At 35.7% G+C, this 23,670-nt stretch overlaps 1 protein-coding gene across 3 annotated transcripts in view; it reads right to left on the bottom strand.

Annotated features, from left to right (window-relative positions):
- Positions 1-9,971: 9,971 nt before the first annotated feature.
- LOC102692698 (nck-associated protein 5) overlaps positions 9,972-23,670 on the bottom strand; it is a 150,133-nt gene continuing 136,434 nt past the window's right edge. For all 3 annotated transcript variants that reach the window (XM_015358337.2, XM_069196267.1, XM_015358338.2), the window contains one exon: positions 9,972-12,272. In XM_015358337.2, the coding sequence (XP_015213823.2) occupies positions 11,988-12,272 (285 nt within the window). In that variant the 3' untranslated portion in view covers positions 9,972-11,987. The remainder of the gene's footprint in view (positions 12,273-23,670) is intronic.

Below are 23,670 nucleotides of genomic sequence, written 5' to 3'. Positions count from 1 at the left end.
TTTTGTAAGCAGAAATTATTTTTCCTGAGTTCATGGAAGAACCATAAGGAATGTTTTGTCATCTCTCTTAAAGGATAGATACCCGGCCAAGATGGTTAACTGGCTCATTATTTTCAGAGTGAAACAATTATCATTTGAAATTTTCACCTGAACTCCAATTCAGTTCATGAAGAGGCAGGTGCTGTGGACTCCAGCACTCTGCCAGATCCTTTCCACAATCCCCAGATTTTCTCTCACTTCATTGTATAATTGATGAAGTAGAAGAAAGCTGATTGCATTGCCAATCAAATCACAAATTGTAAACTAGAAATCTTGGGCTTTATGCATTGCAGTGTACAGTAGCAAGCACTATGCTGTGTGTGATAACAATCTCTGTTATCACACAGTAAGAGTTATGATCTTAATTCTCCGCTTTGTATGATGTCATGTAATGCAAGATAATTAGTTATAGACTGTTGTATCAAATAAAAGGAAAAGGCTTTATCTAATTTATTCCACTTAAAATAGCATCATTCATGCATTACAAGCAGCCCCCTAGTGCATTTCATCATGTTGCAGCTAACACAAGATTCAGCAGTCGAATGATGGAAGGATTGTGGGTATGTGGAATTTTCCGCTTGTCCTGTAGGGATTAAGCTTTCTGTCCCAGTGGCTGCTGACATGCAGCACAACAAACAAAACTACCCCAATGGACACAAACACTCATATTTTAAATTTTTGGAACTGCAACTGAATCACCAGGTATTACCCTTTATTTCAGTGCGAGGAGCAGTAAATCAATCCAGCTTTTCCATAGGGAGTACTCAACCCTTTGTAAAAACAAATTCTGCACCTCCAAGTGTATCGGACACAGTGTATCTTGATTGACTGCGACATGTAGACGATGTCAGCCTAATTAACTTAGTTTTTGCTTATTAAATCATTGTTTGATCTTCCTGTCATCTGTCAGTAATGGGAAAAACTGCAAATTAATTTCAGTTCATTTGTGCCCCAGATTTCCCTGTTAGGTGATCACAGAGGTGATTGCTACATTGTATACTGCTTACAATGTAAAAAAAAACAACATTTTTTTCTTTCTGCCAGCTTTGGGATTGATATATATACTGTACATGAGTATGTTTATTTTAACAATTTTCCAGGTTATTTCAGAAAATATCTGATCACAAAATAAATGTATACATTGATACTTCTTACCTCATATGCACTAAAAGACTACTATTCTTGACACTTTCCATGCTTGTTCGATTTAAACGCTGAATCAACACAAATTCGTCTCGAGCAGACTTGTGCTTTATTCAGTGACTAAAAGCCAGGGCTGAAGTCATTACCTAAGACAGGCTGTCACTCGTAAAGGTTAGAAAGACCTTCCACTTTAAAGGATTGTTTTCACTCACGTTCTACATAACAAGACCTCCTTTTAACCAAACAAAAAATACTTTTTATTTTCCATTTGCTACTTGACTCTGCATCAACCTGTGTAAAGCATTACACTGATACCTAGTGCCGGTTCAGGTGTCCGGTCACTCTTTTCAGCAGAATGGTGAATGTACAGTACAAAATAAACAGCTATCCTACATAAAATGGGTTTAAAAAGTGATAAAAAGTATATTAATAGAGGAAGAATTTCTACTTTCTACTTGATGATGATTCACTGAATGTTTGTGGTGTAATGCAACTAAAAATCTTTACTGTGGATTTAACAAACACAAAGAAAATTATTCCTAAGCTCTGGACCAAACCTATTATGGGAACATTATGGTGCTGGCTAATTCTGTCTAGGTACAATCTTGAGCAATCATCTGTCACATTCTTGGAGTAAATTATTAGTTAAGGTAACATACTGTACAAACATACAGTATTACTTTTTGAAATGTATTTAGACAACATGGTGATATCCACTTACTGTGCAATGGAATGGAAAATCCTTTTTTAGAATATTCTAATAGTAACTTAATGAAAACATTTCATTTAATGTCTTTCTGATATTTTGTTTCATCATCTGTAACACACAAGTAGGAAAACTGCGTATCTTTTTACTAGCGAAACTGATAAGAACAGAGGTCATCCATGTTTCCCCGAATTCATGCTATTGGTCATTTCTACATTAGTGAAAGTTGGCATATGCAGGTTGTAAATGGATAATTCCATCCTTCCTAAAATAACAAATATTATAATCCTGTTGGATTTGCTTTGTAATTATAAAGGCCCAGCAAGATGGTGTATACAGTAGAGTCTGCCACAAAGACAGGGATTTTATTTTATTCTCCATAATCATGGCTCTGTTATCTCAGAATCCAGTGCTATTTTATTTTACAGCCTTCACCCTCCTGAAAGACGTGCATCCTTGAACATGTTTCTTAGTGAAATGACCTTTCCATATCTCTGGGCCAAACAATATCCCAATTAACAGCAACAGCAGCTGTGCATTTTAGACATGGGGCATTGCAGAGAAGAGCTGACCCCAACCTACCAGTAATCAAATCCACCACCACTGCCTCAAAATCTTGTCATTTAATTGTTTCTATTGCTTTCCCCCTGCTTTCTACTGACGGTGATGGGCTCTACTTTCCAGTGATACCTTTTTCAGTAAGATCTGAAAAGTTTTGAAACCTGCTGGCAAACGGAGATTAAACTGCTCTCGTGACACCAAAGGGTGTACTGCATCCCACTTATGTATGTTAGAAAAATATGCAAAAATGTGATGTACTGGTTTCTAACATTTCAGTAGAACCCCCCTCATTTACAAGGAATGAACCAGGGAGACAGCTGTAAGGGTGCAGTTGGGGTGGAGTGGAGTGCAGTGAAAGGAGGAGTGCTAAGGGAGAAGTGCAAGTGGAAGAGTAGTGGACTGCCAGTGATTATGTATATGTAGAGAAGTAGAATTTGTCCTCCTCCCTAACTTCTGTTTATTAAAAACTATTTTCTTAAACCTCTTTAGAATGGTTGTTCACACAAATAACCAAACTTCCGTGGGTTTTGGGAACTTATCAGTAAATTACATGTTCTTTTTTTAATTTTAGAATCACAAGTTACTTTTGTAAAACTCACCCGATATCGAATCACCAACAGTGTTATTCGCATCTTGGTTTACAGCTATGAAAAACCGTGACCGCACACGGGGGAGAACGAGGAAGAGCAAACCGACTCCTTCGACCTGATCCCCTTCGAGTCACTTCTCTTTTTACATGTCATGATTAGATGTCTGATTAGAGGAGTGGCCCTCACCAATGATCATGCAAACACACCAAGGTGCTGTAGGGGTCACCATGTTACTGAGACATGAAAGTAAGCAACAATTCTGACATTACAAAATAAGAAAAAAATAAAGAGGGCCTTTACTTAGGCTGAAGTTAAAAGTTTTTTTACTTTATTGAGGGGGTCCTACTGGTGGCGGAGTTTTCTCTTTACATTTTAGAAGGTTATGCAGAATTATCAGGAAGTGGCAGAATCTGCCTTAGGGATTTACGTGACTTACTTCTGTAGATTAGTATGGTTTAGTCAATATGATTAAGTACCTTTTGAGACTATTAGATTTTTCCAAGCTAGGTGAAGCAAGGTGCACCTTATAAATCATGTTTAAAATGTGGCAATTTTCCCAATGACTACACTGTAAATGTTTGTCATATTAATGACATCTGACAAGTGTCTAAACAATGCACTTAGAAAAAAATAGAATGCTACTGATGCAGTATATTGAAATAACTAAGTTTTCAAATACATGGGAGCACCTTCCTCTCATATGTTTTCAATTGTTTGTGCATATATGGTATAAGGTAGCAGGTAGCTGTGTTTTACTAAGAAGCAATTTGCTTTGTACAAGAGCCAGATGAATGTGCAAGATTTATAATGAATAAAATGTATGTTTCATATCCAAATTTTATAGGCTATGTTGTGTCTGGAACTTAGAGTCTGTTAGTGTAACACAAGAATACAAAGGCAACAGGGGGCACTTTTTTACTCCAAGGGCTCTGGAAGTACAGTATAGAACAGACTACTGTACTGTATGTAGTTAAGCTGTTGAAGCCGATATCCTGACTTCTTTTGACCAGCCAAGCCAGATGGGCCAAACAGCTTCTTCTCATTTGTAAACCTTCTTACGTTCTTATTGATAAGATTACTTATACAGTATAACCGTAACATATACAGTAGTACGCCAGACACGTCTGATCTTACAGTTTATGTACAACAAATGTCAAGAGACTTTTACTAGCTAAATTGCATTAGTATTGCACAGAAGGGGCTTCTTGCAGAAAGAAGAGGATTGTATCGTACCACAAGACCTCATTTTCTGGATGACCGCACGGTGACCTTGACATTATCACCTTTACAAGCTAAAAATGACAAGCTATTTTTTGCTGTTGTATTGTTTAAAGGTGCTTCATGCAATCATTATTTTGATCTAGTCTACCGTGCTATTAAACCATGTAAACACAGTATTTAAGGGAAGAAGAATGATGTGTAATCATTGATCAAATTATGCTGAGATCTTAATGTCCTTAAATTGCTAATAAAAATTAACTATTGTAGTGGCACATTTCTTATCCACTACTTGTGGATCGTACAGTCTCTTCATAACCCTTCCATATTCACTAGAGGTTTTGTTTTGGAACTGACTCATGACATATTTTAGTCAATAGAAGTATATCTTTTTTTCCTAGAAATAAAATCACATATCAAAAGCCACAAGAAAGCTCATTCAGTTTAACTTGAAAAAACTTTTTCTGCTAATCAGCATTCATAATACCATGCCTTGCAACTTCGTCCCATTTTATTAAGAACACAAGTACAGATACAAATGAGAGGAGACCAATGTTCATCCAGTCTTTTTGGAATCTTGTTGAAATAAAATTATATATACAGATTTATAAATAGTGATAATCAGTAACTTTGAATTTTTGTATCCTTCTCTTTGTCTGCAACCCTTTAAAGCTTTATCCCTGAGTTCATTCGTCTTCATGGTTGAAACTTCAATTGAAATTACAGAGACAGGTGTATTTATTCTGATATCAGGTGAACCTTATTATTGCATACAGACAGATGCCACTCCACTAATTGTACAACTTATCAAGGTATTCTTCTGCACCTGAACTAATTTGGGTTTGTCAAAGCAAAAAGCTGTCACATTTATGCTATCAACATACTTAAATTGTTGATTGTTCTTTCCATTTTTTGCTGACATTTAACTTCTTTCCCCAATAAAAGTGTTTAGTTTGGGCATTAATTCGTCGAAAATTAAAACTATTCACTTGAAAATGTGTTTACATAATTTCTAATTCAACAAAATGGGACATCACTGGAAGGGAGTGAACTCTTTTGCAAGGCACCATATACTGTATAAACTGTAGCAGAAAATATAAAGCTAAATAAATCACATCCACATAGCTGATGCTGGGGCCTTCAAGCTCCTTCCTCTGATGAATTTTGACAGTCACATTAGTCACATACAGCAGTCTTAAATGAAAAGGTTGCTTTATCTGAAATTGAGAAAATACACTAGTCTTGGCTCTCCACCCATAGCAGTGACATTCAGCATACCTGTTCTCAATTCACCTTGTCATCAGTGTATGGCGCTTGCAATCAGTGAACCACACATTTACTGATGATGTATCTCGTTTATGGTAAATAATGCATTTTGATCACTTTATCAGTCACACTTCGAAAATAGAGACCAAGCACATAGAGAACGCTAAGGGAGTTATTTAAAGCAACATTTGTAGTGAATGGTGTGCAGGAAGTTGGTGTGCTAAATGCTTGATAAATTGAAACTTTTTAGTAGGATTGCTTATCTCATATAATTCCCAGCTTCACACTACAAGCCTCACACACCTCAACATCCTGGAATTCTAAGATGAGCTACCTTATACTTGCTCACTGCTACTTTAATTGTAGCCCTGCAGCCAATTAATTGTTTTTATATTACATTATTTGTGGAATAAATTAAAACGAGGAGATCTTATTTGTTTTACAAATTGGTATCATAGAAATATACTGTACATAATAATTAGATAAGATGTTTCCAATCATGGCTAACATGGAAGAGCCACTTACTCATTTCTTTACAGGGTGACAATGAAAATTCCAGCCTCTGAATAGGATTTATTATGAATAATAAAACCCAAGAATTAAGCGTACTGAAAGGATTATGGAGTGTTTAGTGAAAATTTGGCTTATCCTTCTTGGTTGAGGCCTGACCTCCAGGCCAGAGGATGAGGAGGACGGAACTCCCCTGCAGAGTGAGGAGTGACCAAGGGGCAGCTGCAGAGCAGGAGACAACGTAGGTATTTATAGTGTTTAGGAGAGGAAATGACATCAGGAGTGATTGCTAATTACTGACAGCTGAGGCAATAGGTTGAATTTTCTGCATACAGGAAACCCCATTCAGTAAGCTTGCTAAGAAAACCCATAATTTAAAAATAAAAACAACTGTAGGCTGCAACACGTCACAGACTTTTAATGGGCTGTGCAAACTTTCTTTTATTTGATTTGTTTTGTTTAAAAATTGGATAACGTTGGATTAACTAAGGTTAATTCGTTTTGCTTTGGCAAGGCTCTTGTTGGCTTACATGCTCTTTTGCATGTACTGTAAGCATGATTTATTGTTGTGGAGTTATAGCACATCTGTTATGATCATAAAAGCTTACATATTGTACTCTGAATTACAGTATTTGCCTAATACACTCCTACAGAGCACTGGCCTGTAGGCGCAAACCTTCTTTAGTGTTTGTTAGTCTGTAGGTATAAATCATTTAAATTAAAGGCAACGTTATTTTACATATAAAGGGATAAAAATAAAACTAAAATGAAATTTAAGCATACAGACATTTCTCACAAAATCACAGCAGCTGTAACAAATATGCATTAATTTTATTAATTATCCTGCATGTCTCCACATGAAAAATGAGGGACTTGATTAGTCTGAAATTATTCAATATAATACAAGTTCACTGAAACAGCTGTCTGTGAAAAGAGTGTCTGTGCAAGTAAAGAAGTCCTACAAAAAATCAAATGGAGTTTTATGGAGTTTAGAAACTTTGGTGTTATTTTAACCCTTTGCTGTCATTTTAATTGTGTTTACTGCATTTATTGCATCTATGTTGCATTACTCAGACTGCTCTGATGCTGAAATATTGACACAATCCCTTATTTAATCACGACAAGAATATTGGAATGCCCTACTTACTTCTGGGAACTTCTGAGGTACTACAATAAACAGGCTTCAGTACTGTATGTCCAGAATTTAGCAGCCCATGCTAATCTGAAGTACTCTGCATTTGCACATGACTGGTATCCACTAAATTATATATTTTCCCATTGAAATCTGAAATGGATCTTGAAGTTTGCTTGCTCGTGCATAATTAATATACTATTAGCAATAATCTTATGGGGTTACTGCATGAGTTATATTATAGACTAGAACCTCAGATGTGCTGATTCTGGTCTCTTACTCAAAGTTCAGCATCTGGGACTGTTAGCATTTTTAAAAACCTGCTTAAAAGCCATATTTTTTTACAAAAGTTTTTAGATTGCAATTAAGTCATACTCTTGGGTTCAGTAAGTTAATTTCTGTACTTTTTTACTCTCCTTTGGCTTCTGTTGTGTTTTGTGTGGGCTGTTGCACAACGCTTAGTGTTTCTTAAAAATCACCCAGAGGTATTATTATTTTGTTATTATAAATAACTGTACTGTTGTTTAAAGCCCACCTTCTTGATTTATATTTTCATCTGCAACATCTGTACGCTCATGCTACCCAGGCATGAGGGTTTAAAACCGAGAATGAAGGTAAGAAAACGTACTGTACTGTATGTGTCAGGGAACCAATAGGTAGAATAGGAGAATCCCAGGCGGGGAATTCGCTATACTGCACATCCATCCATCCATCTCAAGCAATGCACGTTGCTTCACTCAAGAAGATGGGCTTTAAACAACAGTACAGTTATGTTATTTATAATAACAAAATAATAATACAATGATACCTGGGGGCGGAGCAGTGGCTCTGTGGCTAAGGATTTGTGCCTGTGGCTGGAAGGTTGCCTTAGCTGGCAGAGGAATCCTACTATGTTGGGCCCACTGAGCAAGGCCCTGAACCCCAACTGCTCCAGGGGCGCTGTACAATAGCTGACCCTGTGCCCTGACCCCAGGCCTCTCCCCCTGTCTGTGTGTCTCATGGAGAGCAAGCTGGGGTATGCGAAAAGACCAATTCCTAATGCAAGAAATTGTATATGGCTAATAAAGTGATGTTAGCCACTCAGCCTGGGCAGGGTCACAGCAAGCCACAGCCTATCCTGGAAGCACAGGTCAGCTCCACCTCTGGGCAGGTCCCCTGCAGGGCCACGGAGAACAGCCAGTCAGACGCAGCCACCCAGGGAAAACCCAAGCAACGAGCATAGGGGTGAGCATGCAAACCCCTCACACCACCATCCCTCTCACTTGCTATTTATTTAGATGTGTTATATTCTTCTGGTTGAGTCTTCTGTTTTCTAGAAGCTTAGTGTTTCATAGATATACCATTTACAGTAATGTTTTCTACAAGGTAATGTTGTCTTTTGCTCAGACAGAAGGAAAACGAACAAAGTAAGAAAAATCAATGACCATTTTTGATACTTGTAGACATTTTCCATATTCAAAGCTTAATTATTCTTCTGTTGATAATCAGAAGTTGCTAAAGAGCAGTTATGGCCCGGCTGTTGTATCTCGGAGATAAGAGATTCACGTTTAAAGCAGATAAGCCTCTGTGGTAATCTTTGAAGAAACACCATGAGTTTATAAAAAGAAAAGGATAATTTTTGCTTATAATTGAATTTAAGACCAAACAATGACAAATTGTCCCCCAGCCAAATGTGGCCAGCCTGAATTTTAATGTCACAGAGCAGCTCAAAATGTCATTTATGATTAACCATAAGGCTTCAGCATCACAGATAGTGCCATTTTTTTATGCTTAATTGATTTAGTATTTCATAATTCTTAAAACTTTTTCAACAAAAACAATTTATATCTGAGAAAACATTTGATTTCATTGTGCTTCATTTTTTAAGTACAGTATATGAATTGATTAAGGTATTACTATTCAAAATCTTGCTCCACATTACTCTTCTGGTTATTAAGATGTATGTGGCTTTTTATGCTAATAGTACCTTAATTAAATAGGCTTCTAAACGATCAGTTCCACTCTAACATTGTTTTGCTGGCAACAGCTTCATCACCTTGTGGTCTGATCACATAGAACCACAAAACCCAAGCAAGACTGGGGCTGGCCAGTAGTGCATGCGGAGACCTCAATGGAAAACTACAGTAGGTTGCTGATGTGAGTGTTGGTTGACCAGTAGGGGTCGATCATCCCTTTGGAATCTGAATTTTCATACCAAAGGCTAGAGACACCTGCTGGAGATGCTGTCCTTTGGATGAAATGTTCAAGCAAAGTCCTTATTACCAGGCCAGGATCAAAACCAATAGCACTGTTTGTATAGGTGCCAGTCACATTGTTCAGACTAAATGCTATTCTGGTCATACACAATCAGGCCTCTCCTAAAGTTCAACTGGTGAAGTAATTTCTCTCTACTCCACCCTATCTGCTGCGCAGTGGGGCTCTGTTGCAGAATTGCTCACGTGACCCAAGTGGGGGCTGCACTTCAGTAGGTGGATGAAATGTCTATTCTCTGATATCCCCTTGGATAAATCATTCTACGTACAGTAAATTAAATTAAGAATTATAAGTATTAGTCAACTGAAGATTTATCTATGTGTTTAGTGTCCTTTTGTGATGATTCATACTGTACGTTTCCAGATGTTATCTGGTGTAATTAAGTAACACTGTCCTTCACATTCTCAAGTTTACAGAGTTATAATGTATGTATCTATATATACATATAGCTATACATTTCCCCCTAAATATCCTGAAAAAAAACTGAATGACAATAAAATAGCTTTCCAATTACAATCAGACATTTTTAAAACTTAAAAAAAAAACAGAAATTATTTTATTTATGACAACATCATTACATAAAATATGGCATAAAATTCTACTGTAAAAGCAAAAAATTGCACAATTACCAAAGTAACACTGTTGGTACCATATTATCTTAAAATTTAACAATAATGGAAAAATTCAGAAATAATACAATACGCTACTTTACAGTTGCATATACAAAAGTAGGTATAAATACATCACAGCTAGAAAAATACAGTTGTCATTTGAAATAGACTCTCTCCTTACATATGAACACAGTTTCATAGAAAAAAAATGAAATACAGTGTGTTTTCTTTGTTAGCACCGTTAAAGTGATCTGTATACTGTATATGTGGATTTTGGTCAAGACTTTAAAAAAACCCAGAACATTATGAGTTAAGGTGATGTTGGTTGTGCTAATAGTTTTTACAGAACAACAATTTAAAATAAAAGATTTACAGACCTTCACACTTTCAGGTTTCTCAAAAAACTAAAACAGAACAATTTAAAAGAACTGTTCAAGACAAAGAACAGTTTACAAAGCAACTATTGTCACATACAATTTAAGGATCTATATTTTTGTGCATGCTATCAGTCCCTGATGGCTTGTGTCTGATCTTGTAACAGAATTATTAACAAACAGCACTTCAAAGAGCACTGTTTACACATAAAAACAGAATAGAAATGACAATGAAAATGAAATGAGGCGATATTCGGCTGCAAATCTGTACTGTTGTTGTAGAAGCTAGTAATATATTCTGCATAAAAAGTATTCTATACAAATTTATTAAGAACTTTGTCATGCCTACTTTTTCACATTGACTTGACAGCACAGTTGTGAAAATTCCAGTGTATAAAAATGTTTATAGTATTTCTTGTTTTCTTTAAGATAAAGGTAAATTGGAGTACACATACCTCACTATGTTGTGCATTGGAAAATCTGAATGTCATTAGCTGTACTGTTATTAAGAAAGTCTTTCTGAAATAGTAAATTTGAAATGATTGATGGTATACCTCAATCACACTATACCCTCCTTAAAGTTACCCTAACTTTGAAGTAATCTCTCACATCCCTAATCTAAAAACCCGAATTACTTTAACAAATATTTTCACTTGGTCCAGCCAGGTTCATTAAATGATGATTGAAAGCCACATCTTGCTGTCAATCATTCTTCCAAAAAAATAATGGAAGCTCGTCCTTTCAAAATTGGTTTAACTTCCTTCGATTCTCTGGTTTTCTATATTTAGGAGAAGTACAGTATGTGCTTCAGTTTCATAGTCAAACAAATTCTTTGTCTTTCTTTCAAATTTGGTTTCAACTCTCTATAAAAGTAAATGCCCTTTAAAATAAAAACTGTAAAAATAAACTCAGTTTTATAAATATCAGCAGCCTATAGTGATTTTCTGATGTATTATCTATTACTATCTTATATCGGCAACAATGAAAATAAAGATCACGCTCTCAAAGAACTCAGTTTTTATGGATTTTCATTCAAGTGAGGGAAGTGGGTATGCATAACTATAGCCTAATCAATATTATCTGCCAGTAAGTTTTTCTGTATTTGCTGTCCTCCTTGTTTAACAGTTAATCTACGACCCACAGAAGAGATTTTCCTTTTGCCTCATTCATTATCCAAAACCAGATTACAGTACATCTATTAAAATATGGATGATTTTAAACGAAATTACAGATAAGTTAACAAACCATGTATTTTAGACAAATCTGTAAACCCAGATGATGGCACCGAAATACTATTTATTGCTTTCTTTCATTTTGCTACAAATATATTTTTGATTTGAATTTACAGGCATCTTTGTACAGTATTTATAACAGTGCAATTTTCCTCAAAATCTCAGAAATTGTACACTCTGCCATGAAATGCAGATTTCAAATATTGCTGCTCTTACAGTGACAATTACAGTGTGCTTTCATTCTCTGCAACACTGGGAATGTTCTTTTTTATAATTCCATCAACTCCTCCTTCTAGATTAAGTGCTCCACAGGGAAGAACCCCCCCGTATGTACCTGCATGTCTCTATATCTCTATACATCATTGGAGCCTTGACTGGCACAAGAGGAAAAGCTTTCATATAAAGAATCACTCAGTGATTCCAGATTGTCCACACCAGGCTTATCAGAACAACTTGAAGAAGCTTCTTCAGTCCCGCAATGTTCATCTTTTGCCCCATCAGCCTTGCTTATCGTCTTCCTTTCTTTCTCCACAAAGGGCCCGCTGTTGCTGTTGATTTTGTTAAGAGACTCCAGGGAGATTTTAGAAAAGTCTGACATCTTAGGCCCTTGTTTCTTCTCTTCCACTTGCTTCGTTTCCTGTTATTAAAACAAAAACAGACAGGCATGCTAAGAGTTAATATATGGACTGGTCTGCCATTCACAATAGTACTATAATGGCAATGCACTGTTAAAAGGAGCTAGATGATTAATTACACATCTGAGCCTTTTAGATGTACAGCAATAACACAGCAAAATCAAAAACAATTAAATCAGTTAAATCCTAATCAACACAATTACACAGCATAAAATAATCAGGACACCTTCAGTGTGCAACACGTTAATAAAGGAGTAGCAGTCTACATTATAATAGTTACAATGTACAGTGTGCCTACAATGTATTCCACCAAATGTGTAACATACCTAATTTAAAATTGAAGTTGCTATGTAACAAGTGTACTTTCGATTCAATATGTAGCTTGACAAAAATGACAAAAGTACTTGGAAGCTGTGGTGCATAATCGGTTTACATCTCTTTGAATTTGAGGAACAATAACTACAGCTATTTAGACATGTACAGTGTGATTAACCAGCCATAGAATTTAGACCCATTTGTAGAAACAAAGCCACATGTGGATAATTTCCTTTCAGCCTGTAAATTCTTCAGTCAAGGATTTCAATGAACATTTGTATACCTGTAAGCTCTTAGATTTCTGCTTACAGTAAAAACAACCTTTTCAGTTGTCATCAGAAGGAAAAGAAAAAACTACATATTTTACATGTGCAGTTTGACATTCTCAAATGCTTGAGAGCTGTTTGTCTCCATCATAGCCCACATGGCTGTGCCCCCGACCGGGGTGGAAGCATTTCTCTAATGGGCTTCAACGAGTTCACATCTAAACATAATCTCTGGAAAGGAGTCACTTAAAAGAACATCATTTCTGAAATTTGACTCTGAAATTGGAGATGACTGTGTTCGCCCTCCGTCCAAGTATAACCCTGTTTTGAGGCATTATTAAAGAGGGGTAGATGAGCTGAGATGTGGTTTCACATTCCCAGGTGACTTCATATCTTCCAGATGCCATCCGGCGCAGTGGTCTCTTCCACTGACTGAGAGGTGACAACACTGCAGGGATCAAGCCCAACCCTTCACAACTGCCTTGAGAAAATCCAGAAGCATACACGCATACACCAGTTATTCTCAGGGTTTGACCTGTATTACTTTCCATTATTCCAATTCTATTATCGCCCTGCAGACTAACCTGTATGAATACTAGAAATATTGTACACATACTGTACTAGAGACAAAGAGAGTTATACAAACTTCGACTATGCTGAAAGTTACAAAAATGGCCTTCCGATAGAAAAACATTTAAGTCAACATGTCATTCTGTGTTTTTTTTTCAAATACACTGTGCGTTTGGCAGTGTCTAAAATGTGGGGGATGTTGCCATATGGGTAATCACAATTGCACTTAAAATGTTCTGAAACCCACTTACAATTAAATGGTTGCTAGTAGAAACTGATTGGAACTGGCCAATTGAAGTTTGCTACTAAAGATTGTACTTCAAACACACCATCAGGCAATTTTCCTGGAATTTAAAGTAAGCTGAATTTTTCTTCATGCATTTTCATTGTATTTCCCTGGAGTCTGCCCAGCTCAAAACTGGACAAACAAATTGCTGCTCATCAGTCAAATAGCTGCAGGGAACAGCAAACTCAGATGCTATAACAGTTAAGCTAATTGAAATCAGGCTGTGTGCTTCTGTAGATCTGCAAACTGCACGGCATACATAGTGATGGTGTCTGTAATTTGCCAATGTAAAATGAAAATATTTCATTTGTGTTGTACGCTAAGCATTGAAAATGCATTTAAAAAACAAAAGCTTTTAAAGCAAAAGAGCAGAATTATCACCAAATTTTAAAACAGAGTTAGAGCCCTTGGGACCGTCGCTCAAGAAAGAGGCAGTGCCCATGGACTGCAGAATTACTATGACAGCCCAATCCATTTAAAGGGTGACATACCTGAACCAAGAATAATAATAATTATAATACACTTTATTTTATATAGTGCCTTTAAAGGTGGCTTCTCAAAGCGCTTGAATTTATCGATAAAAATAATTTATCGACCAATAAGTCTGATGTCTATTACATGTAATGCACTGCATAAAGTAATGTACAAAAAACAGTTATTCAAACTAGAGTATCACTTACTGTATATGGAAATAAGATCTTAAGGAATAGTCAATATGAATCAAACAACAACAACAGCAACACAGATACACACAGAGTCTATGATATTTAAAACCCAGCCATGTTGTTTAAGCTAATACCCTGGTACCCTGGCTTCTTTTTCTTTTCTTTTTTTCTTGCTTCCTGGATCAATGAGTTATTAACTACCAAATGGGGTAGAAAGTAAGATTTATAAATTTGTAAGATTTCTTTTGTTTTTAAAAGGATTGACTGTAGATTCCACACTGGGTTGCTAGGGTTAGATAATTTAATGTGTCCCTAAAACACTAGTATCTTCCATTTTTTCCACTGAGATTAGATAGCTCTTTAGACAGGAGACTGCAGACCTATGTACTAGTAGGTAAACACAACACTAATATAGCAGGAATAACGTACCCTATTCACTCTCCAATCAGCCATAATAAATAAATTAAGTAATAATCAAGCTCAAATTCATGATTGCTTAGGAAAATAGTAATTCATGTAAGAAATATTATTGTGAAGCTCAGTAACTTTTTCTGTAATCTTGCAGAACTTACATAAATAATTATTAGAGAACACATACAGATTTTAATTTATAAAATATCATGAAACTGTTAGGCAGCTGACATCTGTACAAATAGAGTACAGTGGGGTGTCTTGTAAAACAGCTGTTCCTGTTGTCAGTTACTGTAGAATCCAAGTTTTCTCAATACGGCCGAGTGACAACACAGCGCTTGTATTTTACAGAGGAACAAGTAATAGGTTTATTCCATGCTGAAAAAAAGAAGAAAGAGAACACAACGTTTCGGCCGTGGAGTCTTCTTCAGGTGTGTCATTGTATTTGACAGTGTGAGAAACAATATTCACCGAGGATCCCTGAGACCAGACACCCCAGGATTTCTTGTTTCTGCTACTGCATTGACAAAACTTATTAAACCTGTGTCAGCAGGACTTCAGCACCTTTGTTAGCTTGGTTGTTTCACATGGATTATCCAAAGCCACTGTTGGGAATCCCATTTACGAACAGCAACCTATAAGATTATCTTTTAAATCGATTAGTTGGAATTACATATACTGTCTCTTTTAAGTGTGCATGGTGATCTATGAGTGACCTCCTGGCAAAGTTGAAGTTGAATGTTGAATTAAAAAAAAAAAAGCCTAGCAACACCACAAAATACCAACACAGTCCTTTAGAACTGAGTCTTTAATATGTAGTGAGCTTTTTGAAATTATACACCTTCTGCTTAGGTAAACTCCTCCTGGCTATTATACTAGAGCTGGAGCTCAACACAGATTCCTGTGAGTCACATACTGTATGAGGAACAAAACATGTAATGAGGATTTGAAGAAGATCCCTAAAATCAATACATAAATTAAAAACTGAAATAAAACAGTTGAAACATTTTATACCTCTGAACAGAAGTTACATCCCCCATTGTATTAAAAACATTAGCTAAAGTGGAAAGCAGAATATTTGTAATGTTTTTATTGTTTTATATTTACAGATGGTTTATTTACTGAACTTGCAATATAGATACTTTATCTTTGGAGGTATTGTACAAATGTGCAGTGTTTAAAAACACTTCTATGCATCCGTTTGATATTTTAAATATTTATGTTGCTTGGTATCTTTTTAATATTTAAGAATATATTTCTGTTTTCTTAATTTTCTAAAATTTTCTACCCTTTTAAAAAAATTAAATTCAATTGATCAAGTAATCTCTTAACAAAGTAAAAAAAAACAGATCTGTAGTAGCAAGAGTTTATATTTCTAGAGCTGAATTATTCCCAACATGTCTGACTCTGTATTAGTAAAGAGCTCTTCTGCAGCTACAGTAACCCACAATGATGAAGCTGTTCATATAGTAATTCATTACACTCCTCCTTTCTCCACTGCCTTCTCAAATTAGAAACAGAATTCAGGGTTCTCTAACTGTGTTATGGTTAACAATGTCTTTGCCTCTGTTCTCATAACAATCTACCACTGGCTTTTCACACTAGGCTGAATGTCTACTATACTGTTTTTTAGGTCCTAAACAAAAATCCCATTATCACAGCATTGTATCAGTCCATGACCTACCCAACAGAGACCAAACACACTCCCCAGATTAATGAAATAAGTCCTCCCTCTATTGCCAAGGCTAAAATTACATTATGATATGCATCTCAGGGACCAGGAACATTCCCATTATTAAGTTTTAATGGCATAATTAGCAGTGCTCAGTGCTTTTCATTTGTCTTGGGTAGATAGAAGGTGGGTTACCTAAAAAGCCTTTCTCTTCATGCCTATAGTTTGGTACATAATGCTACAGTATATTTGTTCTGTACTAATCAAAATTGGCTTGGTATGTTCAGTTTTAATACAATCGGTAATACAATCAGGAAGGAAGTGTTAATTGCAAACAGTCAGTATCTTCAGCTCTTATACAGTATTTCTAAATTCATGCATTAAATAGAGAAGTGCAGTTAAATGCCTTTTGTTACCAATTCTATCAAATGCTTCCTCTCTGACAGGAAAATGCTAGACTTGTTAATCACTGTTAAATGCCCATTGTCACTCAACTATAAGACTTGACTGAGTATAATTTCGTGACACAAAACCCCTCTGGCATCCAATTGTTTTTATAAAGGACTGTTGGGTCAGAAGCTCTTGATTTTGTGTAGATTAGAGAGTGCAATCTTGTGCCAGATAACTGAAAATGAAAGGACAGCATTGCATCAACTGTCAACTTTAAACATGAATGTCATAAGTGAGTTATCTTATCTTTTTATTTACCATTTTAAATAAACTTGGTAAGAATTTAAATGAATGTATATTTTATTATACTAGTTAAACAGTTAGTTAAAATGTTAGGAATTGATTACCATTTATTCCAAAAGATTCATTGCTTCAGGTATAGTACAGTTACTATTATAATCATCACACCAGTGTGAGGAATACTACTACTATTATTATTCATAATTTATTTATTTATTCTGCAATTTCCCTCACGGGATCAATAAAGTATCTATCTTTTTGACTGATGCTTTTATCCAAACTGATTTGTATTTGTAAAGCTGGATATCTACTGGAGCAGTCTAGGTGTACAGCACTGTGCTCAAAGGTACATGGCCCTAAATGTTCAGACTGGGATTTGAACCCACAACAATGAGACTAATAATTAATTAGCAGCTGGAGTGATACTTTAGAGGTTTATGTAATTCGTGGATGTTGAGAATTCTCATTATTGGTCATACCAGTTATCACAGCAAATAAAATAAATGATATGTCTAACTACAGTATGTTTAAGGAATAGCAAGACGTATTATTCTGCATGACAATTCCAAAGAATAAGTGTTTTTCTGATAATGGATGGATGGATTGTACAACAGGCTAGGGATCAGTCTTTCTATGGAGACAGTGTTAATTAATTATAGACACAGACGTTATCCCTTCCAGTGTTCTCTGGAGACCTTTTTAATTAATCTTTGTGTAATACATATCACATCCACATTCAGAAAATGATGGGTATCTAATACCAGCACATATTTATAGTTGGCTGTAAACTAGAAACCAATTCAAAGCTTCCTGTTGACACTACCCATAGGTTTTTACCGAGTATCTCAAATGCAGGTAGGACAATCCCTGGGAAATACTGTAAATCACACTTAAAGCAATATTACAGACCTGTCACTAATTCAGCTGCATAACAATATTTTTCATATTATTTGACAGACTGATTAATCTAAATGGTTACCATCATGTACCAACACAGTTGTGACTTTTCTTGTTGAGGAAAAAACGGAACTATGTTATTATTATGCATTGACCTTCAACATGTGTATATTCACCTTTCCAAAATAATGAATGACTGAACACGGAGTACAGCAGTCACCAGTGTAACAGGGCCCAGTGCACTGAATAAGTGATGTCACCCCCTTGAAAACCAGACTATTCTCCCACAGCAGAAGAGCACAGCGGGGTTCACCACTGTCCAGAGAGTGGCACTGTGTCTGCTCTAACCTGTAGTCAACCGTGATTGAATCCCAGCAGAGAAACAGCAGGGCTATACATGTTAAACATATGATGGACAAAGATATGAATCACAGCATATAATAATATTAATTAGTCACATCTTATTCACATCACTGGAAAACTGGCTGTCTAAAGAGACATCCAATTCTGTTTTTTAAGAGTTTTCTTTTGTATATTACGTCATGCAAAATAAATATTAATTACCCAATGTAGATGGACATACGTTTTCATCTATATTGGACATTTTTTATGATACTACAGTGGAAACTCTTATGAATTTCATTTATAGTCACAGGGTATTTTGATCAAAGCATGAAATGGTTTTTAAATATCCAGAAATGTACAAAGTTTTCATGGTAAAATACTTCCTTTTGCTTATAGTAATTAGAAAAGCACACCGATGTACTTATTACTGAACTTTGTATAGAAAACAGAGTACTTTCACAATTAGGTAATCCTGAAAGCTTAAATATACAAGCTGAACTGGACACCACAAGCATAATTTTCATATTCTAACAACCTTCCACCTGACCAAAGGCAAACCTACTTTGGATATTAATTGGTAGCCTCATTGGGAAAACATACTTATCTTGCAGAATATATGAAAAACCTGAGGCTTCCTTGCAAAAATGACTCATAGTGCAATGTTTTTAATAATTCTTTAATCATGTTTCACTTCTGCTTTCTGATAGTACATGCAATGTACTTTTGAACAACGAAAGTCTACACTTCATACTGAAAATAAACTTTAAATCTAATCTAACCTGTACTTGTAATGGAAACTATAGCTATTACTAGTTTTAATCATAGCTAGTTAAAATATTATGCAGTGTACTCCTAAGGTACTGATCATTAGAGACTGTAAAAAAGGAAACATTGAACGTTTAGCCAGTGAGCTACATTCAAGACTACATAGCATATTCAATTAAGAAGACTTAAATCTCAAAGGCACAGTGAGTCAATGGCAATTTATGCATTAATTTATCTTTTTCGACCTTTTTGTTCACGTCTATAAATTACCATGAAAACACCAGTCAGCTTAGTTACGAAAGGCAAGAAAGATGCCCTGCGTTATGTAGCTTGATTGTGATTAGTGATTAGTGTTTGTGGTTTGTGCCAGTGGGGAACAGCAATCAAGGGTTCCTCTGATTCGGCATCTTACCAAAGCAAGGAAATACTTTATATTTTGGGGAAAACCCTTGTCCTTGATTGGTAGCAATTTTGAGAAACGCAATAACTTTCTAAGTCTGTGGGCGACACTCCTCGTTAATAATCAGTTGCTGGTCAATGTTTCAGAAGACAAATAACCCAAAAAATATATTTTGCATGAAGCCAATTAGTAATAAAGTAGTACTTTATAACAACAAAAGAAATACAAGAAGATATACAGGTGTTAGAGCAGACACATAGACTAACACAATGTAACTGCCTGCTGTGCAGTTGCTTTCTCTGGTACGTTGAGAAACAAGACTCTACTTGTAGAAGGACATATATTTTTGCACATGTTGGACCTAATAGTCATGGTTTGGGATGTATCGTGCATCGTGAACAGCCAGGATGCTGTGCACAATTGGTCAAGTGTAAGAAAAGTGTATATAGGCATGGATTTTTTTGGCCTTCTTCACAACTGTGCCTCCTGTGTCTTTGCACGGCACTTGTGAACTTGAATTATAGTGTAATTGATGAGAGCTTATCTGTCCTGCTGAAGTTTAAGTTTCCAGTTTGGACAGTGGTAACACATTGTAAATAAGAGGGGGACTGTCAAAGAAATGCAGGGCTTTTGATTTAAAATACTACTTGAAAAAGAATAATTGCCTGTTCTGAATATATTTTTTTATGAAAAAGGTGAACCACAAATGCTATACATAATACTTCCTTTTTTAAATCAATCTGTGTAATTAACGGTTTTACAGAAATGCAGGATTTTACATTAAAATTACATTTTGCAGTGAGTGATGCGTTTTAAAAGCCCATCCATCCAGGTGGACTCTACACTTCAGTGGTGGTTGAAGTGGATCGCCTCTTCTATTAGTCTAGTATCCATTAGAATTATCAAGAAAATCTATTAGAATTATTCATGATATTAACTATCTATTATCAGAAAGCTGCTTATTCCTGGCAAGGATCACACAGCCCAGAGCCTACTCCAGAAGCACCAGGCACAAGGAGTGATTAAACCCCGAAGAGCACACCATCCCATCGTATGGCACACTCACATACTGCACATGGCTATTTTAACGACACCAATTAGCTTTGGAGGAAGGAAGCAAATTGGAGTACCTGGTAAAACTTCATGTGAAGATGGGGAGAGATAGCACCTTCCCCACAGAAGGGCCAAAATCAGACCCGGGACCAAAGATTACTATTATGTGTCTGGGATGCCTTTAGCAAATGGTGGTTCTTAAATATATAAAGAGAAATCAAAAGAAATTAGGGGGCTACTGCAGGAAAGAAATGCCTGCTTGCTCATGCTTAAATTCATTTTTATGAATTACATCATAAAAAAGCCCTGAAGTGAAATATACAGTAGCTTAAATATGTTCCAGAAGTATAATAATGTATAATATTACTTTGCTTAAAAAATCCATTTTACATTATCCGTTCAGAAGAGAATGTTATAAAAGGTAACTTCATAACTTTCTACAGAAAAATCTAATTGAAACATTCTGTATCTCTTAGAAAAGTTGTGCTAGACTATAGGCAATGTCAGTAATTTGTCATTGACATATGAATGTTTCAGCAGTCTCATACCAATAGCATTTTTATGTTATCTGTATGGGTTTATGGACATATTTTATTTTGGGAAAATATAGACAACCTAGTCTATGTGATCTGAGCAATTAAAAACAAACGTGTAGTGATCCTTGACAATGACAATGACAGGAAAACAGACAATTATAAAACAACATCTGCCATTTTCCCTGGTGGGATAAGAACTATCATTATCATGGAAGAGCAAGATTGTCATATATCAGAGTTTAAAATTGTTTACATGTCATTAATATTAACACATCATTTGCTTTAGAATAAAAAATACATGTTAATAACATACTGTAAGTCATTATGAGTCAAGACCATGTCAACTGCAAAAGACTATTTCCAACACTTAAAATACATAATATTGTGAAGTAAAGTTTCTATATATTATATATTTAATTTTTTAAATTAGGTTAGGTTTTCTTCTTTTCTTATTCTTAGGTTTTATGTAAACTTTTCTGTGCAAAATATATGACAAACTGTTTAAATATATGACAATCTTGCAACTAAACCTGATAAACACAAACTAAATATGGTATGTTTCAAATGTGAACCGCCACACTTCCATATATACATTAAATTTAAAAAACAAGGATATAGGAAAGAAATGATCTGTATTTAAATATTTTTTATTGGCTGTTTTAAGCAATGATTCATCCTTTAATAAGAAGCCTGTTCAAAGCCCTTTGAAAAATACTGTCAAGTCCCTCTATACCACCAAGGCTAATCTAATTCATTTGCATTTACAGTTCCCCTCAGGATAAAGAATAATTGCAAAATATGGAGAGCAATTAATAAATTAATATATTATAAAATGAAAGGAGAGAAACAAAAATCAATATTAACACTGAAGCTTCAGCAGATGACTAATTAAAGAAAGCTTTTTATTCAATAATAACACTTTCAACTGCTTGCTCTTTCAAATATCAATTGTTTTCTGAGGGCAAGATTTAAGGATTGCCTTATTTTCCACTGTCAGAGTGGCTTCCAGTAATCTCTGTTAAAGATCAACTAAAGGATGGAATGATCCAGAGAAGAGCCCAGCCCGCTGGCGGAGCTGTCAGGAGGTGTCTCCATGATGAATGGGCGCCAGCTTGGGCCGTAAGGACTCTGATGCCAGCTTCAGAAGTTTACATCACTCTCCTGAGTATTTGTGAAAGGTTATTAAAGACACTAAAATCTCACTGTGGGGCCAAACAAACTTCCCAAATTATCACTAGCACCGACAGAGACCCTGTGCCTCTTTCTTGCTCCACCACTTGTGTTTGTTTGTGTGTGTGTGTGTGTGTGTGTGTGTGTGTGTGTGTGTGTGTGTGTGATCTTCATGTGTGCAGAAAGGAACGGAATCCCATCAGCTTTGATTAAAAGAACAAAAACAATACCAAACACAGATAAGCTCGCAACGCCTAGCAATGCATGCGATACATATCGATCACAATCAGTCTGTGCACCAGCACCTGTTATATACAAACCATCAGCAACCTTTTTCTCCAGCTTCTAACAAAACCTTTCTCTTTTCTGTTTCATATGCAGATGAAAAACGACAGAACTGGTTCACTGCTGCAATATTCACATGTATCTGATACTGTATTGCAGTATTGGGGCTGGGGAAGGACTGAGACAACAGAATGTCACAGGTTTCTCCCTCACGGACTACACTGTCAGACACATGCAAAGCTGCAAAGCCAAATGAGTATGTATACCTTGCTGTACCACTGATCTGTCAACAAGTCTGCATATCCATGTCTGTATTATTGCAAAGCACAAAGTGTATAATATGACTGTGTTTTTTAGTTGTAACGGGACATAATGCAGAAAGTCGCTGTCTCTGACACCACCTTAAGACTTACTGTACATAATAATGGCACTGATTTTTTTTTTTCAATTTGATGGACGTGAGGAAACAAAATAAAAAAGAGAAACAGGAAGGATGACATCAGGAGATAATGTCACGTCACCAAAGGAATGGAATGCATACACATATAACAAGCACATAAATATTATAGTGGAATGTTTAGTAAGACATCTATTGTTGGTATTTTTCATTTGAGTTTAGAATGTGAACTATCAATGTTATGGATTGCGGGACATCAGTGCATTTACTGTCACCGTGAGGGATTCTGGGGAGAATTTACCACAGCTGTGCCAATTCATCAGCCTATTCTTTCAGCAGCTATTTCACCACTGGGCCAAATTCGATGCTCTGCTGAGATCTTTTTGATTTTTCAGTAAAAAAGTTGAATACAAATATACTGCAGGCATTTAATAGTTAAATCTGGATAATATTTGATACATATGTTTCATACCTTAATTAATTGCCAATGTGTATTATATTCACCATAAAGATACTGTATGAAATCTACAGTTTTACAACTGGCAATGAGACCCACAGTAAAACCCTAAACAACAGTATTATTTATGACATCTATTCAGTCATGTCTTTGTTTTTTTCCCCCTATCTTATAAGATGGTGCTTCTAAAAATAATGTATTGTTTTATATATTGTACAGT

This window comes from Lepisosteus oculatus, chromosome 12 (genome assembly GCF_040954835.1).
Source record: "Lepisosteus oculatus isolate fLepOcu1 chromosome 12, fLepOcu1.hap2, whole genome shotgun sequence".
Taxonomy (NCBI): Eukaryota; Metazoa; Chordata; class Actinopteri; order Semionotiformes; family Lepisosteidae; genus Lepisosteus; species Lepisosteus oculatus.
Note: the sequence above shows the minus strand (reverse complement) of the source record. Positions and strands in the feature narration are given on the sequence as shown.